Genomic DNA, 23,602 nt, shown 5'->3' on the forward strand with positions numbered 1-23,602 from the left:
CATGCTTTTGAAATTTCATGTGTATGTAGTTCCAATTGCTATTTCTAAGGAAACATTATCATGTAACTATAAGACCATTAAAATTACAATTCTCAATTGGAACAAATGATTGACCAAAGCAATAACAAATGTCAAATTAGGTCTTATAGATCAAAATAATAGTTACTTTTATCATCCATGGAAATATTTAATGGGAAGGACTCAATGTTTGTAGTTATTTGAAGTTTAAAAATCTCTAGTTTGCTAAAAGAATCTGTTAACTTCTTGTTGGAACCTATCTTTTGATGTGCTGTTTTAGACAGATAAATCTAGCTCAGCAGATGAGGAAATGGAATAGATAAGTGCTTTAATTTTTCTCATCAACTTAGTGATTATACTAATATCAGTAGGAGGATATATACTTTTAATCTGATGTGCTGTATTAAAGTATACATTTTAATTCATCTTTCTGATCTTGACATAAGAACGTAGATAAAATTTAACTCCAATTATATCTATAAATATCTTTGAAAGCACCACTGTAATTAACTCAAGCTTTTTACTCATGCTTTTAATAATATTGTTCAGTTATGAAGTTGAGATGTGAGACTTTAAGTCAGAACTGTATCTAGGAAGGCTTAGAAAAACAAGGAATACTCAAATGTAAACAAAAATGAGGTTCAGTAAGGGTGAAGTAGAAACCATCTGAGAGGAAAGCCACAAATGTAATGAAATTATTTTGCCTGTTTGTGATAGTAATCAGTTACATTTTTAATATAACATTTTATTTTAATAAACATTGCCTATTTAGATAACTTTAACTGTAGCTGCTGCCTCTATCTCCGACAAATACAGGTTAAGTATAACTAACTAGGTGGTACTAATATTTTAGAAATCAGAAGACAATATATTTATCTAGGTCATATTGCTCTCTCTAACATTTTAATTTGTGTACACTATATTTTTAATCTGTCAGGTTGTAAAATGATCAAGTGACATGATATAGTTTTAAAAGTAAATTTGACTTTTTAAAATGACAAGTTTTGGCAAAACTCTTGTTAACTTTTTTACAATATTTTTATAGAAAACTTTATTTGAGTTCTATTTTGTGAAAAGTATGTTGCCAAAAATAGAATTTTCATTTAGGAAAAAACTATGCACCTTTGGCTTATTGATTCCTTTTTTTATTTCTATATTAGCCACAGTCCCCACCCTTAACCCCTACTAGTTTATTCACATCCAGTACTCCTAATGGGTCCCAGTTTCTCACATTCTCCATTGAGCCCGTGCATTATTGTATGAATGAAATAAAAACAGGGAAGCCCAGAATTCCTTCTTTCAGAAGCCTCAAAAGAGGGGTAAGTTTAATAATGGGTTAAAATGCATGATGGCCTATTGTGTGTGTAGTGTGGCTTTTAATACTCTCCACCCTCATTATAAGGCTCTCTCCTATAAATATGTAGTTTAAAAAACCACAGAATTAAGTATAGCTGCCCTCAAGTTAAAAATAACTCCTCTTTATAACATTTGAAATGCTCAACTGTAAAAGAATGGTATTATAAAGAGGGTGCTGGGTACAATCATATTAGCTATTTTTTTGTTTATGTGAAGTCATATGTCCACCATTGTCTTGTAATGTATTTACATTTTTAAGACTTTCAGTAATTTGTCACTGGAATTACTTGTATAATTTGTCACTAATGATGACTTACGGCAATTTATTAAGTATTGCTATGTTAACAATTAAGAAAAATAAGTTGAATTTTAATTGCCCTGCTTTTAGAAGCATAAAACCATTTCCAGTAATTAGCCAGAAAATTAAAGATAGGCATGTTGAGTATCAAGATTGTAGATCAAGTTAATATATTAGATAGTATTTGCAAATTGCAAAACCTATAAAATACAGATATTATTGAGTAATGTTTACATGAAATTTGTTTTCTTGAACAAAAAAATGGAAAATAATTTTTACCAAATTTTCTGTTTTTTAAAATTGGCCAGTCTTTGACATTTACTTATAAAGAAGCTCTGCAAATGAAACATTTTATAATAGAAGCAAATATTAAACTGTTTCTTAGCAACAACTGTTACATTACTGATAAATGTGATTCTATTATGTTAGGTTAATTTCTTTTGTTTGTGTTTTATTTTAAGGATGTGCTTATATTCATTGTTCATAATTTAGATGTAATTAAGAAATTTGAGCATTTGTTTGCACATATGAAAAACATAGGTGTGGTAACCCATAGGTGAGAACTCAGAGTTTATCAATATCATAAAAAGTCTCGTCACTAACAATAGTACACTATAGGTGGGCTCACTTTTGCTCAAGTTCTCTCTCTCCTCCCACTTCCTCCCTTTCTTCTCTACCTTCTTCCTTCTCTTATTTCTTTCTTATATCTTTCCTTCTCTGTCTAGTCTGTTCTTCTTACTTTTTGTAGCCCTCTCTATCTTCAAATTGCTTTAGTTGGGTTTCTCTTTTAACCACATATAGAACAAGATACATTAATTTAGGGCAAGATTACATTATCTTCAACATTTACATTAAAACAATGACAAACTTAAGTGACATCAGTAATGCAGCAAAAATATCCTTGTGTATTATCTCCCCTTTTGGACTTAACTTTCTGTCTATAATGACACAGCTTCTTTGCATCTACCTTATCTAATTTTGTTAGTGAATGGTATCATAGGTCTAATTTTGTTAGTGAATGATATCATAAATAGCTGATGACATTTTGAAAGTCCCTTTGAATATGTCTGTATTATACTTACAGGCAATAGAGGTACCTGTAATCAAAAAGCCCTTAGCACTTGTTTGAAAGACTTTAAATTGTATCTGGGATTTCTAGTGCTTGAGTTATGTGGATAGAATTAATTCCCATCTTCTCTATGGTGATTTAGACTTCATTTAATATTATGCTGTTATATAAATCAAGAAAGATTACTAGTTAGTAGCTATACTTTTGTAACTGTTTATATGTATTCTACACATTGAGTCTACCAGGCCCAGTTACAATACTCTACACAGTGTATAGTCTTAGAAATATGAAGTAAATGTAATTCTATGGAAAATGTTTAGGCAGTTAGAACTATGAGCCCTGGAGAGAGAAGTTTAAATATGTGGCATTTTCATTCTTGCTGAATAAGTTTATAGGCAGAATTTTATAACTGTAGAACTTAAAAGTATCTTCTTGGTCATTATTTGTTTTATTTTCACATATTGCTTTAATTTTACATATTAGTACATTGTTTTGGGTTAGGGGAGGTAGGAGGGGGTGTTTAGTTCCAGAAGGCCAAAATCTTCCCACTTTTGTTATCATACCCAAATTAAAGAACAGTTATGCAAGATAGAAAATATGGCAGACAAGTTAATTAGAGGCTTGAGGGATAAAGCAGGAAGATGTTTATTACAGCCTTGGTTTTGAGATTTCTTTGATTGGTATTTGATAGTTACTAGGTACTATTTCAAGATTAACTCATAGAGATGTATTCCTCCCACTTAAGATTTTTCTAATACAGAAAAATCCAAAAGATGATGAGCTTTAAGAAGCCAGTTTGTGTTTTCACATAGATTTACATATAAATCCATTAAGCTTACAAAGTAAATCTTAAGGTTTCTTAAAGCTGATGAGTTGTGCTATTCAAATCAGAAACTTTGTTTTGAGTGGTGTTTGTTTTTCCTAAATTCTTGTTTTTGACTCTTAAAAGAAATTGTAATTTTTGTTTTAAAGAAAACCAAGTGTTCCCAGTATTTTTAAAGATAGAAGGAATGTCATATTGGACCAATGTTTTTTAATTTGATGGTAGTACCAGTAGATCTTTTCTGAGGGACAAGGGTCTATAATTTCCTTCTTGGAACATCAAAATCTAACCGTTAATGGATATTGGATGCATACCCAAACTCAACTACTTAGTATATGAACAGCTGTTCATTTGAGCTTACTGGAGTACTTACTCCTGTTTTTTTTAGAAGTGGATTTATCTAGCAACAACAAGTCCATGTACTCTGTCTAAATTTCATGATCTTACAGACTTCTAGACTCATTTTTGTAAGTTCTTATTTATCCAGAGTACAGTTCTCAGGATTTTCCTGTCTTTAAATGAAATACACCTAATAATTTTAATTGCCTAATGAATTTCCTTTTTAGCTCCTTTTGTATTATATTAAGGTATAATGGGTATGTGAAATTTTCTAGTTATAGGTATATGATAATTGCATATGAGAGTAAGGTATTTCTGTATTGAACATGAATCACTTAAAAAAAGATGGTAATATTTCTAAAATTTTTACAAAGAACTTGAGTTTTTATAGACCCAAATCTAAGGTTACTGAAATATAACTTACTTTCTAATAGCAAAACTAGATTAGCTAAAAATTTGATATTTCAGTTATAATCATCATAAAGTTTTCCCTGAAACATACTAATACAGAAACTGGGAAAACTATTTATGTCACTTAGAAATTGAGCTGGTGAAAACTATCATAAAAGGTAAATTAAACTTTTACATATTTATTTTTATCCTCTTATATAACTTTGTTTTAATAACATTTAAAGAAGACCATAAACATCTTTAAAAATTTTTAGACCTATTAATCTCCTCACCAGGAATTTTGTCATAGTAAAATAAATTGTGGTTTTTGTTACCTGAAACTACTGACAGTCTAAAGAATGTTAAGCTTAATTTTGAAAAATAATGGATAGCAAATGTCATCTTTTCTTGCCATCATAACCATTAATATATACAGCCAATTCATGAGATAAGGGGTAGATATTTTTGTCAGTTATTTATTAAAATTGGTATTTTTTATGTGAAATTCTACCTGATAACCCCCCACCTTCTCCAAAACATGATTTAGAAAAAAGGGAAATATAAAAATTTTAGAGGCTGCTAACCAAATGCGATGAATGTGGAAATTAACTTTGTAAAAGCTCTACTGGATATTGTGTCACAAGGTGTGTGTGTGTGTGTGTGTATGTGTGCACGTGTGTGTTCAGTTGAGATGTTAGATATATGCAGTGCCAGTTGCAGAACTCTGCTAACCCATGGAATGTGGGCTGTATATACATATGTGGCATATATACTATATGAGAGCATTCTGGCTATGTCATTTCATATTTTCAGAAATAAATTTTAACCAGCTTTCTAAAAATTGAAGCTTTATTTTTAGTGTTGCTTTTCAAGCATATAATATCAGAATAAAAACCAAAAAATGATGCTGTATCTTCAAAGCAAAACTCAACCCATATATTTGTGTCAACTAGGAAATAATGTATGGGCAACTTCGATCTGGATTGCTCATTTCTTATTATTTTTATAATAATGTGTTTTTATTGTGTCTGCACATTGAAAAAAGCACCTTTAAACTAAAGTAGAAATGTTTACCCTCACCTACCCATGACATACTTAAATTCAAAACAGCATTTTGAACTATAAAAGTTCAGACAATGGTGTTTTGTTTAATGCATTGGAAAGAACTTTCCCATCTTTAATACTTCATATGTAAGATTTCTTTTAAAATGGCTAATATTCCATCTTTTATATCCACCTTTTTGAGTATTAATATTTTGAGAATGAAGAGCTGTGTAAAGGAAATCCACTTAGGTAAAATTCTCTTTTTTAAAGAAAAAAATGCATGATTATTCATAGAATGATTACTATTTACTTTGGAATTTTAGTTGCACTTGGAAAATATCTGCCCATTATCATCAGTGTAATTTTTTTTTTTGCAAGTAATTTACTTTCCCAACAATGTGCTTAAAATTGTTTCTCTGGCATAATTGTTTAGATTGTGAAATGTACCTGATTTATTTTAATATTGTTTAAAAAAAGTAAAAGTTAATTGCACCTTCTATATATGGTTCATGTGAATAATTTACCATTTCTTTCTGTTTTCCATTGAACTATTCAGTGGTCGGTGAAGATGGTAAGCCTTATGTGCTGATCTATATACTGTGCCAACATTAAATAATCTCAAAACATTGTTTTGTTTAATTCAAAACAAGCGGTAAGGTACATCTCCACATTTTCACCTTGTATGTGTCTTTTCTTTTTACAATTTTTTAATCCATAGTCCAACATATGCCAGTACCTCTTGATGTCCTAAAATTCAAAAATAATGTGGTTAACTGTAATCAACCCATTAAGTTCTTAAGTGTTTTTGGATGGAGTCCTTGTCATGTTACAGAGAATAAAATTATAGTCAAACATTACTTGAAAAGTTACATGGTAGAACAAAAGTTCAAGTTTTTACAGAAGGAAAATTAAATAAAAATGATTTTTCTTAACATCCTTTAAAAAGGTAATATAAAATCGATTTGTACTTTATCACAAGAATCATTAGATTTTCCAAAAAGTGAGAAAGTTTTCCTGCTAATTTCATTAGAGGTTAGTGCTTTCTTCTTCTGTGCTATTGAGTGGGAATAAAAGCATAAATAACCTAAATATTGTGTGTGTGTGTGTGCATGCGTGCATGTGTGTGTGTGATGTTCCTTTATACATTTATTTCAATTAAATTAATGGAACTACATTGTGAAGACCTAAATGCAAAATTATTGGGTGCTTGCATATTTTGTCATTTTTGGAAAGTAGATGACTCTTTTTCAGACTCTTGGTACTTTGATAACAAGATTTAATTAGGGATGAGTGGAAATCTGGCAGATGCATAGATAATTGAGTTTATTATAGTGTTACTAAAAAACCCACATTGGAATGTATTTCTTCACTTCATTAAATAGTTTTTCAAAATTTTGAGAAATATTTAAAAAATATAAATTAGAAAGTTTTATCTTTGGCACATATGTAGTAGTTTCCAAAACCTGTACCACAAATTGGATTAAGTCTGATAATTTATGTTGATAATTGGCCACTAAATTTAAAGGCATTGTATAGAAAATTCTGCCATTCATTTATTTAGATCAGATTTTGTTGATAAACAGATTCTTAATTCTTAACTTAGTAGATTAAAAGAAGCAAAAGTCACCTAGATCAAATGCCCTAGTTTTTTTCAGGCAGGCTTGTTGAATGTCCATGATGTGCAGGCTACTTGGAAAAAAATGTAGAGATTGTTATTAATTAAAGATTATTTTTGATCACGGCTCATTCTGAAAGTGAGTTTTCTTTTTTAAAAGTAAGGGAAGCATTCTTATCGAAGGTTGAAGTAAAGCTATTTAGCATATATTACAGGCCTAAGTGGCCCAAAGAGCAAGGATGTGTTTGTTTTGGGAGTTCATTTCAACAACTTTAAAACCTGAACTTGCATATTCTTAAAATCAACATTTTAAAAAGAAAAATGATGAATGATAGGTGTCATCAACTTTTAGAGTTTATAAAAATTTAACGTAAATATGGGCTTATGTTAATAGTTGCTGATATTGACTGTTGTGTAACCTCTAATAAGAACTAAACAGTGACATGGTTAACATTTAAGAGAAGGCCATCATTTGAATCAGAATGTTGTATCTAAATTAGTACCTTTTCTTAAATGATGCAGTTTTATGAATATCAAAGCATTAAAAAATTTCAAATATCAAGCATCCTTCCTAAAGAGGGATTATATTTTTCTTTGAATTATACCATTCTTTCAGGAACAACTGAGGTATGTTGTTGTACAAAAGGGTAATTGAAAATAAACTCCTCATTGGACTATAATTTTTACTTATGTTCCACTCGAAGGATAGTTCTGCCTTTTGTTTTTTAATAATCAGGTATGTTTTGGTTCTGAAGAATAGTTTAATAAACACAGTCATTCAAAGACTATATGCAGTAATAAAATACATTTCATTAATTAGATTGTCTTTATGAGGTAAGTTGCTTGCTTATGTAAACTTTTTATATTTTTAGTCTGAACTTTTGTAATATTCTGACTCAATGGCAAAAGTTTTGGTTCGGGAATGTGGTGATCTGTTGCATATAACACAGTACGTTGTACAGGGAGAAATGTTACATGTTTCCATTTGTTGTTGTTGATGTAAGAAGGTCCATATGTATTTATTTTACCTCTGCCAAGACCTGAGAATAAAGTGATACTGGTCATTACCAATTATCTATATCCAGTGATATTTTTACTTATTCTATTTCATGATTTCATAAACTAACTGGAACTTGAGCTCTTTCTTCAATACAATTGTTTTAATTAACATATACTACATATGTATGTAAATTTATTTTTATTACAAGGGATTTATTGGAGCTAATTTGAAATTAAAGTTGATATATATTCTTAACTTAGAGTGGCTATATTTACAAAATAAAATTGCCTGAAAATGTTTTTTATAATGATTTAGCTTCTCCTTTCAGGGCCCAGCACTAGAAGATTTCAGTCATCTGCCACCAGAACAGAGACGTAAAAAACTACAGCAGCGCATCGATGAACTTAACAGAGAACTACAGAAAGAATCAGACCAAAAGTATTTTTCCATTAAGTCCTTTCTATAATTATTATTCTTTTTAGGGTCTACTTTGAATGATATGTTTAAATATGATGTCAAAGGTTTAAAAATCTTACATCCTAACTGCAATACCTTTTGAGAGAAAAATATACTCCTAAATTTTGGGAAACTGGTTGCTGTGTTGTAGGTAAAAATGAAATGTTAGAGAGTTTCTTAAGTTGCAGGTTATTGCATGCTAATAGAGTATGTATTATGTCTTCCATAAATTTTGCAACATAGTTTGATGATTCATTATCAAGAATAGTTTCACCAACACTAACCACCTTATACTCTGATAAATTTTCATTTTGCTTTGGTGTATAAATTGAGTTCAGTAGAAACCTGAGGCTGTAATTATTTTGTTTGCAGCAAAATATGTTGGCAAACAGGGCTTGATTACTCACAGCTTCAGATTCATTCACTCACACCTTTTAAGTTTTTTTTCAATTTTGTAAGAAGTTTCCTTTAGTTCAGTTTTACTTTAATGAACAGAGAGTTATGATGAATAAAGGGTTATTACAATGGATTGGTGACTTACTATCTACTTTTATACTGAAGGTAAAATTGGAACTTAGATTCTAGCATGGGTGAAGTTTTGTTAAGAATTATACATCAGATGTAATGGATGCTTAGTCATAAATGAAATATTGCAATACAGTTGATTCTAATTATTTGATAGTTACATTCTATAAAGGCACTGAACACTGAATTAACAAATACTGAATGGAAAATACAGGTTTAGGCTCTAATACAGTTAGCCTCTGGTCACAACATTTTTATCAGTTGAGCAATGTATAACCTTTATGTGTATTTCTGTTTAAAGAAACATTATTTAATAAATATTACTGATTCATTAACTTTGAACTCAGGGCCAGTAGCTCTATAACTCATGACCGAACAAAGCTTATCCAACACATGCATTTTTCTCCGTGAGATACCTTGCAACCTTCTTGCACTTAGGGACATTAGACAGTACTTCACCACTACACTCGGGCTATTTTAAACAGAAAAATCACCAACAAAGAGAACAAAAATTTTCTTAAGTTGTGCTAAACAGACCATAAAAAGGGCACACACTCAGAGTATCTAGAGCTTAGGAGAAAAAGAACTTAGGATATATATTTGAGAACCATTTGAAGGTAGGTGATATTAAAACAATAAGGTAAAACATATAGAAGACAATATGGTGAAGAGGAAGAAGAGGTATAAACTTCCAATTTTAAAATGAGTAAGTCGTAGGGAATATAGTCAGTAATTGTAATATCTATATGGTGACACTTATTATGGTGAGCATTTCATAATGGTTGTAACTATTGCATCACTATATAGTATACCTGAAACCAGTGTAATATTGTATATCAACTATACTCAGAAATCTGAGTAGATCTGTAAAAAAACACAACTTGATTATATCTTATAAAATCATTTATACTTTTTCTCACAAATCAGAAGGATGAACAGAGGAAGAGAATGAGCCCAAGAAGAGATACTATGAAACAGTAGAGTTGAGGAGTAGAGAAGAGAAAATGTAATCTCCAGGAGATCAAGAAGGAAAAAATGTATAAAGGGTATAAAGGAGTGTTCATCAGTAATGCCAGATGTTAAAAGTGCAGTGCAGCTGATTAAGGCATAACCTAATGTGATGTGATTAGAGCATTGAAGAGGAGATGAGTGACTGAATTTAGAGAGGCAAGTTAAAGATGGCATTCCTATTTCTGGCATAGGTGAGTGGGAGAAGGAAGATGTGGTGAGCTAAGATAAGGAACACTGGTTGAATAATATGGATGGGAATATAATGAGTCTCATTGGGACATGATGAGTTTAAGAATATTAAGGAATATTCTTCAGCTCTTGATTAAGCCTGTATATGTATATGTAAACCTATATATATTTAAAGTCTCCTAATTTAGGAAACAAGTAGTAAGAAGTGAAAATTTTTTTCCCAAATGTTTTAAAAGACTGTCTCCATAAGTTACTAACTTTATATACATTAGCTTTATGCAGATTATCTTTAATCAGGTAATGTTTGACTAAACTTAAAGAGGGATGACCTTTTATGATTAGGCTGCATAGGAGTCTGCAAAGTCAAATGTGAAAACTCTTTTATCTGGTAATAAATTAAGTGAATATTTAATTGTGTAACTTCTCATTTTCAGAGAAGCACTCAACAAAATGAAAGATGTGTATGAGAAAAATCCGCAGATGGGGGATCCAGGAAGTTTGCAGCCTAAATTAGCAGAAACCATGAATAACATCGACCGCCTGCGAATGGAAATCCACAAGAATGAGGTAGATTTGTTATTTAGTAGTTGTCTAAGTTATTTCTAAACTTCATTATGGTAAATTGGCTTTTGCTAGAGTTCAGATATTTATTTAATTTTAGGGTTTATGATCTAACAGATCATTATGGTATATAATCTTTAGAATTAGAACTTCTTATTGAACTTTTTTTTCTGTAGTTAAAACTTTAAATAAAATGAAACATTTATACTGCTTTTTATTAGCTGTAGAGTTGATCATTGACCAAATTGGAATAAAGGTTTCCCTTCTCTTAAGAATTACATGATTATAAAAACTCAAAGCACATTTTAAATGTAGAATATCTTAGAACTTTATTTATTGAGCTTAATTTTACTTACTTTTTCTAAGGCTTGGCTCTCTGAAGTTGAAGGCAAAACAGGTGTGAGAGGAGACAGAAGACACAGCAGTGACATAAATCATCTTGTAACACAGGGAAGAGAAAGGTCATTGTTTTACATTTTATTTGTATTTCTTCTTTTACCCCCGCCTTTTCTCACCCTTTTGTCTTAAGCTTTGTACAATTCTTTTTTTCTTCCCCCCAAGTTTAGACAGGTTTGACTTTTAATGACATCAGTCTCTTGAACTGAAATAATTTTCTTTCCTTTGTAATAGCTACAAGTGAAGTATGAAATTTCATATTGCTTTTCAGTTCTAGTTCCTCATGAATCCAAAAACAGAGGTAGGAACACAGAAAATTCCTTCAGCCACAGTCTGGAGGCATAGGGTCCTTGAACTTGGGAAGATTCTCTTAAGGTTTAGGTAGAGTTGAGTAGCTTATGGCAAAGAAAAATTTTAACTGTCCATTTGCACAAAATTTTGTGAAGGGAAAGCCTAAGTATTGTTAATCTGGACCAGAACTTCCAAAATAAGTTTCCATGTTTTTATAACATTTGTGGCATTTTCCCCCCCTTGTGTGGTAGGTCTTTTTTTTTCTCTTTCAATAATAAAATCCAACAAATGAAAATTCACCTTAAAGAAAGATTTGAGAGATCTAATCAATTCAAGTACAACATAGATTAAAATAACGTACTATCTGTGGCTTGTGTTACTTAAGAACATGTCTTTCAGGCATACTAAAAGTGCTGCTATATCTAATTATATAGGATTTTCCATGATTAAAAATCTTCTCAGTCATTTTATTCTTTAGCAAAATTACTAACATTTTTCTCTTTTTGATTAAAAATTTTTTAAGAAAAAAAACACCTTTGCATTACCTCTTTTAGATTTTTTAAGTTACTATCTTCCTAGTTAACACTATTAATTGGAAATGAACTTTACTAAGAGTCTTTTGGTTTCAGAGACAGAATGAACACTTTACCCATACTGGCTTGAACTGTAAGGGGTTTTATTGGCTGACTTAAGGAAGAGCTTGATCCAGGAGCTCAGATGATCTCCTCAGGACTCAATTTCTCTCTGCCTCACTCTGTTGCCTTCTACTCTGTTGGTTACATTTTAAGCCTCCGTATGATGATCTTCTAAAGCTCTCTGCTCCTATTTCTACAGGTTTAAGTCCAGTAGAAAAGGAAGGGAGCTTCTCTTCCAAAAGTCCCAAGCAAAAATCTGTGCATTTCTTCTGATTGGATTATAGGCTTACTCATGAACTGTTCATTCTGGCTATACAATTGCTGTGTTAAGATGGTAAGATGGGTCCTTTTGGAGCTGGGACAGAACAACTCCACCTGAAGCCTGTGAACTGAACGTGGGTTTGAGAGGTCCCTTAAGAAATTTGGGGTTCTCCTGTCAAAAAAGGGATGGTGAATCCAGGAAGATGAAACAAGTGTCCACTACATTTTTCCATTTTATCTCTGGACTCACTGATAGACGCATTTAATGAACATATTTACTACTATGTGTCTAGAATATTGTAATCTTTTAGTTTTTTAATTTCAGTAAATTCAACAAAGCAGCAATTTGTAGTAGAAGCAATTTATATATATAGTCAATGTTTAAGAAAATAAAGGCTTCATTTGGAAATGTGTCATTGATACTCGATTCTCTGAACTGATCCTGAGGAGATCAACTTGTAGGTAATACAAAAAGTTTCAGTGTTTATGATACTTGATCAGAGATAATTTTATGTTTTATAGTCCCGAGGGAAGTTACACTGATGATGCAAACCAAGAAGTCCGTGGACCACCCCAACAACTTGGTCACCACAATGAGTTTGATGATGAATTTGAAGATGATGATCCCTTGCCTGCTATTGGACACTGCAAAGCTATCTACCCTTTTGATGGTATTATTTTCTTAACATACTGTGTTTGATAAAATTGATTCCATACATTGATTCATGCATGTTACTGTCCTTTGCTAAATAATACATTGTCAGAAAATTATAATCCCATTTCATTAGTTTGGATATTTTTGTTTTGATACAGAGATTTTCTTCTGTACATGACATTGAAAGAAAATTGCCTATATTATCTACAGATTATTAAATTTTCAACTTTGATTGATACAGAATTTTCCCCCAGAGATCTTACTAATGCTATGTGTGCTCATCAACGTTGAAGCAATTTGAGCATGTAGGTCAGCTAAGGAAATGGAAGGCTGGCAGATGCCACTTCATGCTGTTGCTTGTAACTTGCTAATATTGAGAGACAGGTACAAGGCAAGTGGCATGGCTGAATGTCAACACCACATCCTGACTCTTTAGGCCATGTTTTGTTTTCAGGTAAGGGAAGGAGAGCAAGGGGTGGCTTCTGACTGCCATCTTTTCCCCTGTGATAGATGGAGAACTAACCCTGTGAGGGAAGGTAGGCATTGTGACCCTCTCTTGCAGATTTTTAGTTATATTCCCTCTTGTGGACTATGAAAAGTCCTTTTCCTCAGTTGACAGAGGAGCAGAGTAACACCTCTTACAGATAAGTTGTTATAAAATGGTATTTGATCTAAGGCCCTTCCCCACCCATCCACTGTATTGGTTTTAAAATTGAATAAAGCTGCAGTTACTTATTCTGAGAAAATAACATTAAATAAGATCTTCTATAATGTAATCTACAGAGTAGGGAAGGACTTTAGCATATCTGAAATTGTTACTGCTAAGTAGGCTGGGAGTGGTTGGGCATTGGGAAGAAAGAGAGCCCTGAGCTGATGAGGTTTAGAAGGAAGCTGTGCTTTGTAGCTGTGATCATTCTGACTCTCCTGCTTCTGTCATCACCAGAATTGACCCTGTGTTTTTCTCTCTGCTCTCTTTTCATATTCTTTCTTTTTTTCCATCCTCTCGATGTCTTGTTATTACTATCCTTATCTCACCTCATGAATTTTCTGGACAGTAATGCCATTCAAATTTGGGAAAGGAATTGGAGTAGTAAAATAGGAGTAAGAGTATCCTGTCAAGTCATATATTATCATTGTGTCTCTAATACTTCATCTGCTACATGGGGGTGATATTAAGGTCAGCCTCACAGGGTTACTGTGCAGCTGAAATGAGATAACACATAAAACTGTTGGGTAAACTACAAAGTATCGTAGAGATTGAGGTTGCTAATGAGTTTGAGTGGACTCATAGTTCTAGGCACTTTGAAATCTAGTAGGTTTTCATATTGTTTTGTGTAGTGTAACTTTTATTTGAAGTCAATGCTGTACTTAAATTATGTTTGTGCTATGAAAACTCTTAATGTAGGACATAATGAAGGTACTCTGGCAATGAAAGAAGGTGAAGTTTTATACATCATTGAGGAAGACAAAGGTGATGGATGGACAAGAGCTCGGAGACAGAATGGTGAAGAAGGCTACGTCCCCACATCATACATAGATGTAACTCTAGAGAAAAACAGTAAAGGTGCAGTAACTTACATCTAAACTAACCGGGCAGCTTTGTGGCACGTGACATAGGAATGATAACTTAAAATGAAAACATATTCAGCAGGCGGGAAGCATAAGAAAACTTAAAGGGCATTCAACATTGATTGTTCACTATCTGAGCTGAGTGTAGGCTTGATCTTAGATGTGAGTCTTACCCCAAGAAACTGTTCTTGTGATGCTTTAAACATTTGAGTAACATTGATGTGAAGCTTAATTGATGCCTTTTGCTTTATGTCCTGCTTAAGTCTTTGTGAAAAATTTGTGTTTTTTCTGCCTTATAAATCATAGATTTTGATCTTTTGGGCAGGAATCGATAGATAGAAAGCTCCGCACTCCTTTTTTACTGTACTTCAAAAAACATGGTGACAGTGGTAAATTCTAATAAGCAAAACTGCTTTGAAATGCTATAGTAAGCTGACTCTCAAAACAGTGGTTTGGGTTAGGAGTTTAAATTTGTAGCTGTGGTTTCCAGGAGAAAAGTAATAGTTGGCTAATTGGATACAATAAGAATATAATCATTTTTGTTTTTCCCCTGTCCTTACCTTTGCTTTCCTAAAGGAAGAAAACAAGCACCTAGCCCATAATCTGATTTAGTAGTAGGCTAATCAAGAGACCTGAAGAATAAATCAACCTGTTCTAGCTGTTATGTGAATAAAAACAGCTTGCTTTTGAGACCTGAAAACGTTCTCAGGCTTATTAGTAATTTTCAGTTATGTATAAGCTTCCTTCTGAAGTAATGCTTGTATTTTTCAGCTTGAAAATGTCTTTTGGGAAATAACATGCTAGTGATTATTTAGCATTTAGCAATTATAATTATATGTAGGAAAATAGGTTCTAAATAAAAGGAAATCTTGAAAGGAAGTGCTGGCAAATTTTACTTTGGAAAAAAAAACAACTGTTTTGACTCACTGGATTGCAGGGAGTATATTTGTACCACCATATGGGGCAGTTCATTATTTTAGCTAAGTCATCAATTGTTGGATGGATTATTTTTTCCAATTAATCTCAACAAGCATTTGTTGGAAAAAAAAAAGTTGAGGGTTGTGTAGTGTTGTGGTTATAAGGGGAAATAAAGTAAGGAAGCAATTAAGAGTCTGACCCTTAATTTTGCTCGTGTTCCAAATTTTTTTGGTGGTTTCAGTAGCTGACTGTGAAATGATTTTAGAGACATTTGGGATGGATACTTTAAACTGAACACCCCTTTTGGTCTTAACCAAAGGTCTTCAGTAATTGTTCTTTTTTTTTTCCCTCCTGGACTGCAGGTTCCTGAAGAGGGTTTCTGAGGAAATGGGCAAGATGTTGAAAGAGGTTACATGCAGCTGCTTTTGGGGGGAGGGTATTAGAGTTGTCAGGCTCAAAGAGAGAGAGAGAGAAGCAAGTTGCATGACTGCATGCAGACATGATTATTTTTTACTAACTTCATTAGCATTTCCATACATAGTTTTAAAAAAAATCATTGTAATACCAATCCTTAAATTCCTTATTCACGTAAAGGGAAAAAAGCCAGCGATGGCTAACCTTTTTTCCATTTATTTTATTGATGTGTAAATCAGAAAGAATACAGAGGTGTCATTAAATTTGTCTTATATTCGGCTGTCCCAACAGGACTGTCTTCATCCCCGCTCTGTTTGAATTGGCTTTTAGATCCATTGTCTGTTAGAATCTTTGCCATTTGTCAGTGTTTGCCTGGCCACTTCTGTGCCTGCTTAACATCCTGTTGCATGTGTAGAGTGATCGGGCTAGATTTTTCAGGCATGTCTTTATAATACCTTGTTCTCGTCAAAGCCTTTGTTTTGTTTTACATTTGTAGTGCAAATCACTTTGTCAGACATCTCCAGCACTAATGTTTCCATCCTAGTATTCTTGTACGCTGCTATAACTTCCCCACTGCAAAACATTCCAGTTTTGGTATTATGAAGAAGTAGTTTGTGAACCTGAAGTATTTATGATAAGAAAAAGAAAACATCTCTGCTCTAGCCTACAGCCCAGTTGAAAGAACTCTTTGAAACATGGTACATCTTCAGCACCTCAGGCTAGGAAGAATCTATAGTCAGCACTGAAATCCTGGCATAATAAACACAGAAGATACTCACCACCTCAAGATAAAGGACTGTTGTCAGAAGTCAGCTGCTTCCATTCAAATGCTGCCTTAAACTAGAGTGCCTAAATCTGTCGATTGCCAACACTACCACTACAGTATCCCACAAAGGGCTTTATGTGTCAGCTCAGTGCGACCTCCTGAAACTCAGTAGTGCTGCCTTGGTAGGTGGCTTTTAGAGCTCTACCATGTTTGATGGTGCATCTTCAAATTTATGGATCGAACTAAAGACATATCTGAGTCCATTTTACTTTACTCAGTGTTTTTATGAGAAGTTTTATGGACTTCCCCCGTTGTCTTCTAATTTGGGGTTACCATGTTTTCATGTGATTATTACCATGATAGTCTGTTTCCAAGTGATGCTTTTGTTTGAACCAGATGAAATTTAGTGAAACTTTGTAATGATCTATGTGCACTTTTACTTGTAAAATGGAAATTTCTGTATGTTTATACTTGTAAATATAATTGTTGTTAGTGCCCCTGTTACTCATGTTGTCCTGGTTCACATTTGTGATTTTGTTAATGACTTGTATCTTAACTAATTTCTTAGTGGTGTTTAATAGGGAGGTGGGTGGGAGTGGGGGATATTTGTGTCACAGAAGCTTCATTAATTTGTTTCTTTACTGTTTTGAGGGAAGAAAAAGAATGTGAAATGGTCTGTATATTACTGGATTTTAAGCAATATTTTAGAAGCTGTGTGACTTCTTTAATAATTTCTCCCGTGTTATTTGAATCATACTACCAGTTATACTAAAGCTGAATGACAATTGTGTGAAAGTTAATGCCTTCATAAGATCAAGTACACCCCTGTTACACAGTTGACATATAGTGTATTACCTTTGAGGCTAGTAAACCATAAAGTTTAGATTCTGAATCTCGTTACAGGGTTATTTATATAATGTGACATTATTCAGTACTGACAGACTACATAAAAGTAGTTTTAATATCTAGTGCTATTTTTATTTTAAAGGTTAGCGATGAGGAGGAAATGTGATCTGGCTGTGTTTGTCTTCTGTACAAAGCCTGAAGTGCTTGTGTTTTTTTGGCTGACAGCCACAGAGGGCAAAGTTTAGGCTTTCTTGTAAGGACTAACTGTTCTTTTCAAGCTACTGTTTGTTTTTCTCAAAGCAGGATTTGCTTCCATAGGAGGCAAGTTCCTTCACGTGGAATAGTGCAACCTGTATATGGGTTATTACATTAGAAAAGACATTTGTACTTGAACAGTTTAAATCATTCTTAAATCATTCTTAAATTTTGAACATGTGAATTGTTAAAGAGAAGTTAATTTTTCAGTAATTTTTACTCTTTTTGTGCACATGTTGATTTCTTAATGGTAAATGCTTTGTTTAAGATAGTGTTCTCTGTTGAGAATATTTTCATGGAATAAAACAATCTTTTCATGGTCAGTTAAGGTGTATAATGTGTTATCTCTTTATTGCTATGTGAGCTAGAGATGTAATGATTTTGTTCTTGAATGTCTAGTTTCCACATAATTCAGTGGAGATGACAGGTTCCACAAGTGGAAACATAAGGGCAACCTTATTTGCAAAGTGGTTTTGGGAATTTTATTCTAGTTTTAGTTTCTTTCAAGCTCTCTAAAGGGAGAAAAACTTAACTATTTCTTTAGAGTGAATTTTAAGTTGAGTGTAATAATTTGGATTTTTTATCTTTGTTCTACAGTAAATAACTATGTTGCACAGACTTTCCTTTTATACCATCTTAACCTCTGAACACTTCCTGTACCACATAACTTGATGTACCCACATGCTGGTCAGCATTTCCTGCTGCTTGAATTCCTGGGTCAGTCAGGGAGAGCACCATGTCTTCCTGGCATTTCGAAGTGTGGAAGAAGAATGTTTGCCACAATTAGGATCACAATTAGCTGTCATTTTAGGAAGTCTTAATTCAGAAGATTCAGCTCAAAGGGGCAAATATGACTAGTAACTTCTAGATATTCCAAAAGGGAATAAAACTCAGGGTTGGTCCTGAACAATGAGGGGTAGTAATTGTTGAGGTGAAAATTTAGAGATCCATGCCAAGCTTGGAAGCAGGGAGACACACAAAACAAAATAGCAGGAAAACAGTGGCAACAGAAAAATCTCAAAACAATGAAGAGGGCTTTTACTATCTGAACTAAGATCAGAGAGGTCAATCCTGCTTGTTAGGGAAAGATAAAATCCTTATAACAATTTTAACAAAAGGAAAAGAATCTCCAGACTTGTTGAAAGAATAGATTTTTCTTTGTGAAGAAGGTATCAGTTGAAAACCTTCTTAAAAAACACCAAACCTATTTCAGTGAGCTCATGTACCTATGATCAGATATATTCCCGAATATAGTCACTGTCAGTAATCTAAGAAGCTACAGAAAATATAAGAAGTGCCAAAAGATTAGGCAATGGGAAAAATACTACATATTTTGAGGAGTAAATCCCTGGGAAATCTAACAACTTAAAAATGTTTGGTAATTGGTCAGCATCTAGGAGAAAACATAATGGGCAACTGACCTAGGTCCTAAGAACAAATCATGTCAAATTAGCCTCATTCCTTTCTTTAGATACAAATGAGGCACTCTACAGACAGATTTATCTAATTTTTATAAGATGGTGGTAGCATTGTAGAAAATGGGAGCTTGCAACTAGCTTAAGTCCAGAATGTCAACCCTGAGAACTTCTTACAGAAAATATATGTATGTTATGAGCCATAATAAAATAAATGTAGATCTATCACCTAATTTAAGAAATAGAAAATTACCATCTCCCTCTCTATCAAGGATAACCTTATCCTGCGTTTTATGTTTACTGTTTTGTTTTTCTTAATTTTAACCATATGGGTGTTTTTTCCCTTCATCTGATTAGCTTTCCATGTTTCTGAGCTCCGTATGGAGAGTGTCATAATCTGTATGTGTAGGGCTGTTATTCAGCCATTGCATAATGATATGGTCATAGTAAATGCTAAATACTGAAATATTTCCATACTGGTTGGTAAACAGTAATTTGAAAAAATAGTAAGACTCGTTAATTGTGTAAATTCCAGCATGTGTGGTTTATTTTGGAGACCACACCTGACACACCATTCTGGTTTGGACACTGAGGACAGAGTTGAAAGGCTTACTATAGGTTTACTATTATTTCAGGTGTTGGGGAATCTTCTTTGATTTCATAAGCTCTTGAGTGAGAAAGTTACCCGAGCAGCCAGTCTGAGGAAGACCTCTTGTTGGTCCTCCACAAAGAAATGCCTCATCTTGCTCAAGGGGAGAAGGCACCTAAGCTCTGGTGGTTAGAGATGTCCCACTTTTGAAATACTTTGTTGCATGGTATATTCTGAGTGTTGCTTTTTCACTCCATGTTGTTCTGAGATTTATGTGTATGCACAGTTCATTGTACTCTGTGTATATATATATGGAATCATTATATAAATACACATAGTTTATCCATCCTGTTCATGAGCATTTAGACTATTTCCTGAATTTAGCCAGTATAAACAATGCTGCTGTGCACGTGTGTACAAGTTTCTCTTACATCTCTTCCTAGGAGTAGAATTGCTAGTATGTGGGTTATATTTTCAGTTTCAAAAGATAATGCTACATTTTCCCCTCAAAGTGATAATAACATTTTTACATACCTAAAAGTTGTGTATAAGGGTTACTTATGCTCCATATCCTGGCCAACACTTGGGGTCAGACTTAAAATTTTTTTCAGTTCATTGGATGTTAAATAGCATTTCATTATAGTCTCAATTTGCCTTTTCCTGATTATTGATGAATTTGAACATCTTTTCATGTTTACCATTTGTGTTTCCTCTTCTGTGAAAAGCCTGTTTTATGTCTTTTGCCCATTTTTTTCCTTTGGTTGGTTGTCTTTCCATATTCATTCATGGGGGTTCTTTGTGTATTAAGGATGCTAATTATATTGGTGATCTAATGCTGTGTAACATAGCTGGTAACTCTGGCTCAGAGTTTCTCAGGATGTCATGGTCATCTCAAGACTTTGGGGCTCCAGAGTCCACTTCTGAGATCATTCACATGACTGTTGGCAGACCTCCATTCCTTGCCATGTGAACCCTCTCACAGGGATGCTTACAGTGTGGCATCTTGCGTTGCCCAGTGAGTGATCAGAGAGAGAAGAAACTCAAGACAGAAACTGCAGTCTTTTTATAACCTACCTCAAATGTGACATACCATTAATTGCTCTGTGTACTTGGTGATGCAGACCAAACTTGGTACAGTGTGGGAGGGAACAACACAATGGTGTGAACACCAGGTGGTGAGGATCATCTTGGAGGTTGCCTGCCATACTAATTTGTTGTCAGTTTTATGTGTGCTAATATCATCTCTCAGTTCTTATCATTTATCTATGATAACTTTTGATGAATAGTTCATTTTAATGTAGATTGATCAGTCTTTTATATTTAATGCTTTTTCTAAGAAATTCTTGGTTCAAGGTAAAGATATATTTTCTTCTAACAGTGTTAAATGGTTTTGCCTTTGTAGGTTCTCAATTCATCTAGATTTTATTCTGGCATATGCTGTGGGGTAAGGAACCATCCTGCCTTTGATTTGCGTAACCAGTTGTTCAAGAATTATTTTGAAAAAGTCATCCTTTCCCCGCTGATTGGCAGTATTTCTTCTGTTATGTCAAATTTCTAATGACAGTTTTTTAATTACTATAGAGTAGGCTAATAGTGAATTTTTGTATCTGGCAGAACATTCCCCTCTCCCCCTGTATTATTTTCCTAAGATGGTCTTGACTATTCCTAGCTGTGTCAGTTTTAGGAAAAGCTTATCAAGTTAGCTTGAAAAAAACCTATTGGATATTGATTAGGATTGCATTGCACTTATAGATTCAGTACTAATACCTCTGATACCAAGTCTTCTACTCCAGAAAAATGATGCCTCATTTATTTACATAAGCGATTTTTCAGATTTTTAAAATACAGTTTGAAATTTTCTTCACTAAGTTATACATCTTCTATTAGAAATATTCCTAGGTAAAATTTTTAAAAATGTTTTAACACTTTATTTTAAAATATACATTCAGAAAATGCATAAAACAAATGTACAGCCTAAGTTACTAGAAAGTCAACACTTACCAGCACCCCAGAAATCTGCCATATCCTCCTTAGAAATTATCCCCTATTCTCTTATAATTGTCTAGACCTTTTTCTATGGACTTTCAATTTTTATGTGTCTTTATGCTTTATAGTTCTTGTAAACAGTGTAATGTTTTGTTTTAGATCTAGTTGGCCATCTCTGACTGAATTGTCAGCTTTAGTTGGTTAACATTTATAATGATTGAAGACATTTGAACTTATTGTCATCTCTGTGCCTGTATTCACTCGGTTTCCCATGTCCTTTTATGTGTATTTTTTGTTTTCTCCATTTTTCTCTCTACTGGTTAGAAACTTTGACTCTCATTTCTGTTGTAGTTATTTACCCTTGACATTTTACATACTAAAAAAACTTAAAGCTAATTAATATCTTAATCCTTTTACTGATTAGAAGGGTATGGTTTGGCAGAATTCTAGTAACTCTGATCGCCCCCCCTGTGATGTGTGCTATTGTTTTAATTGCCTTTTTAAGTTCATATAATAAATACTATTATTTTTGGTGTTTGTTTCATTATGCCTATAAGCTTACTCTTACCAGGTTCTCTGCTCACCAGTCCTTTTTGTTCTTTCAGGTGTATAACATAGCAATTCAACAGACATAATTACTAAAAGCTCACCAGGATAAATGTAGTTACCGTCTGTCATCATGCCAAGATCCAACAGTATTATTGACCTGCTGTATTTTTATCCACATAATTGGAAGTTTGTTCAACAATCCTTAATTAATAGCCCTTCTAGATGAATTGCTTCCTTCCTACCCTTCTTTCTTTCCTTTTGGAGTTCTGATGAGATGCATTGGGTCATTCCATTGCAATCCGTTTAATCTCTTCTATTTTTCATGTCCTGGTCTCTGCTGTATTCTGGGTGTGGATTTCGGATATGTCTTCCAGTTCATTAAAGCTTCAATGGGATCTAATCTTCTGTTTAATATTAGCATCCGTAGAGCTTTTAGTTTCATTATTATACATTTTGGAAGGATCTACCTAGTTGCTCTTAAAATCTGATCACTTTTTAATATTCTTTTCCTATTTGAGCTCATTTTTTCTTTATGCACATCCATGTGATTGCTTTGCATTCAAAATAATTCCGGTATTCGGAGACATTGGGTTCTAAATCTCTTTTTTTTTCCCCAGCACATTTTATTCATATGGTATTGCTTCTGCTTGTGTTTGAGATATACATACGGTTTTTTCACTTATTTACTTTGATCTATGTCAGTACTGGATGCTTTCCTTCTGATAGGGTTTATGTCTGTCAAGCTGCAGGGATGCCACCAACCTGGGACCATTGTAAATCAATTTCTTGCTTTTGGGTTTTATAAATTTTACTCTAGATCTATTTGAGGGCAGGCTTGTAGTTGCAAATCATTGCCAAAGGCCATTATCATTACAATCTTTTTTCCTTGTAGCTGTGAGTTAGACTGGCCACTTTCCTGGTAACCTCTTTTTGCTGGGAGATGGATGTTTTTCCACCCTATTAATAGGGGCCCTTTAAGGATCTCTACTTATTAAAGGCATTTCATGTTCAGCTCCCCCAAGACTGTCTCATTCACTGAGCTGATGTATTTGCTTCTAGGGCCATCTAGGTTAAGTTCTCTTACAGAGTTGATAAACTACCTTTTAGTGGGTGAAGTGGGACAGGTGGGAAGAGTTGTTCTTTGGGGATTTCCCTTTCAAGCTTAACAGTGCATTAGAAGATATGTTTATTAAAATTTATTGATTAAGTAGTATTTATAGTGGGAGGGCTTTCTAAAAGCATCTTACCATATTGCCAGAAGTAGAAGTATGCTATGGTTTTTTTGGCCAAAAAACAATAGTGTGGTGGCTCCTTTAAAAAAAAATGAGAGGGGGCCTCAAAATAATGACTCATTATTAAAAAT

At 33.3% G+C, this 23,602-nt stretch overlaps 1 protein-coding gene across 4 annotated transcripts in view; it reads left to right on the forward strand.

Annotated features, from left to right (window-relative positions):
• The window catches only part of FNBP1L (formin binding protein 1 like), a 134,499-nt gene extending 116,471 nt beyond the window's left edge, over window positions 1-18,028 (forward strand). For 2 of the 4 annotated variants that reach the window (XM_036906526.2, XM_057500435.1), the window contains 5 exons: window positions 8,281-8,390; window positions 10,568-10,700; window positions 11,061-11,155; window positions 12,800-12,948; window positions 14,338-18,028. In XM_036906526.2, coding sequence (XP_036762421.2) covers window positions 8,281-8,390; window positions 10,568-10,700; window positions 11,061-11,155; window positions 12,800-12,948; window positions 14,338-14,516 — 666 coding nt within the window. In that variant the 3' untranslated portion in view covers window positions 14,517-18,028. Of the gene's footprint in view, window positions 1-1,178; window positions 1,338-5,893; window positions 5,909-8,280; window positions 8,391-10,567; window positions 10,701-11,060; window positions 11,156-12,799; window positions 12,949-14,337 lie in introns of all 4 variants that reach the window. The other 2 variants (XM_036906523.2, XM_057500433.1) reach the window with 2 other exon arrangements.
• The last annotated feature ends 5,574 nt before the right edge of the window (window positions 18,029-23,602 follow it).

The sequence above is a fragment of the Manis pentadactyla genome, chromosome 4 (assembly GCF_030020395.1).
Source record: "Manis pentadactyla isolate mManPen7 chromosome 4, mManPen7.hap1, whole genome shotgun sequence".
In the NCBI taxonomy this organism is placed as follows: Eukaryota; Metazoa; Chordata; class Mammalia; order Pholidota; family Manidae; genus Manis; species Manis pentadactyla.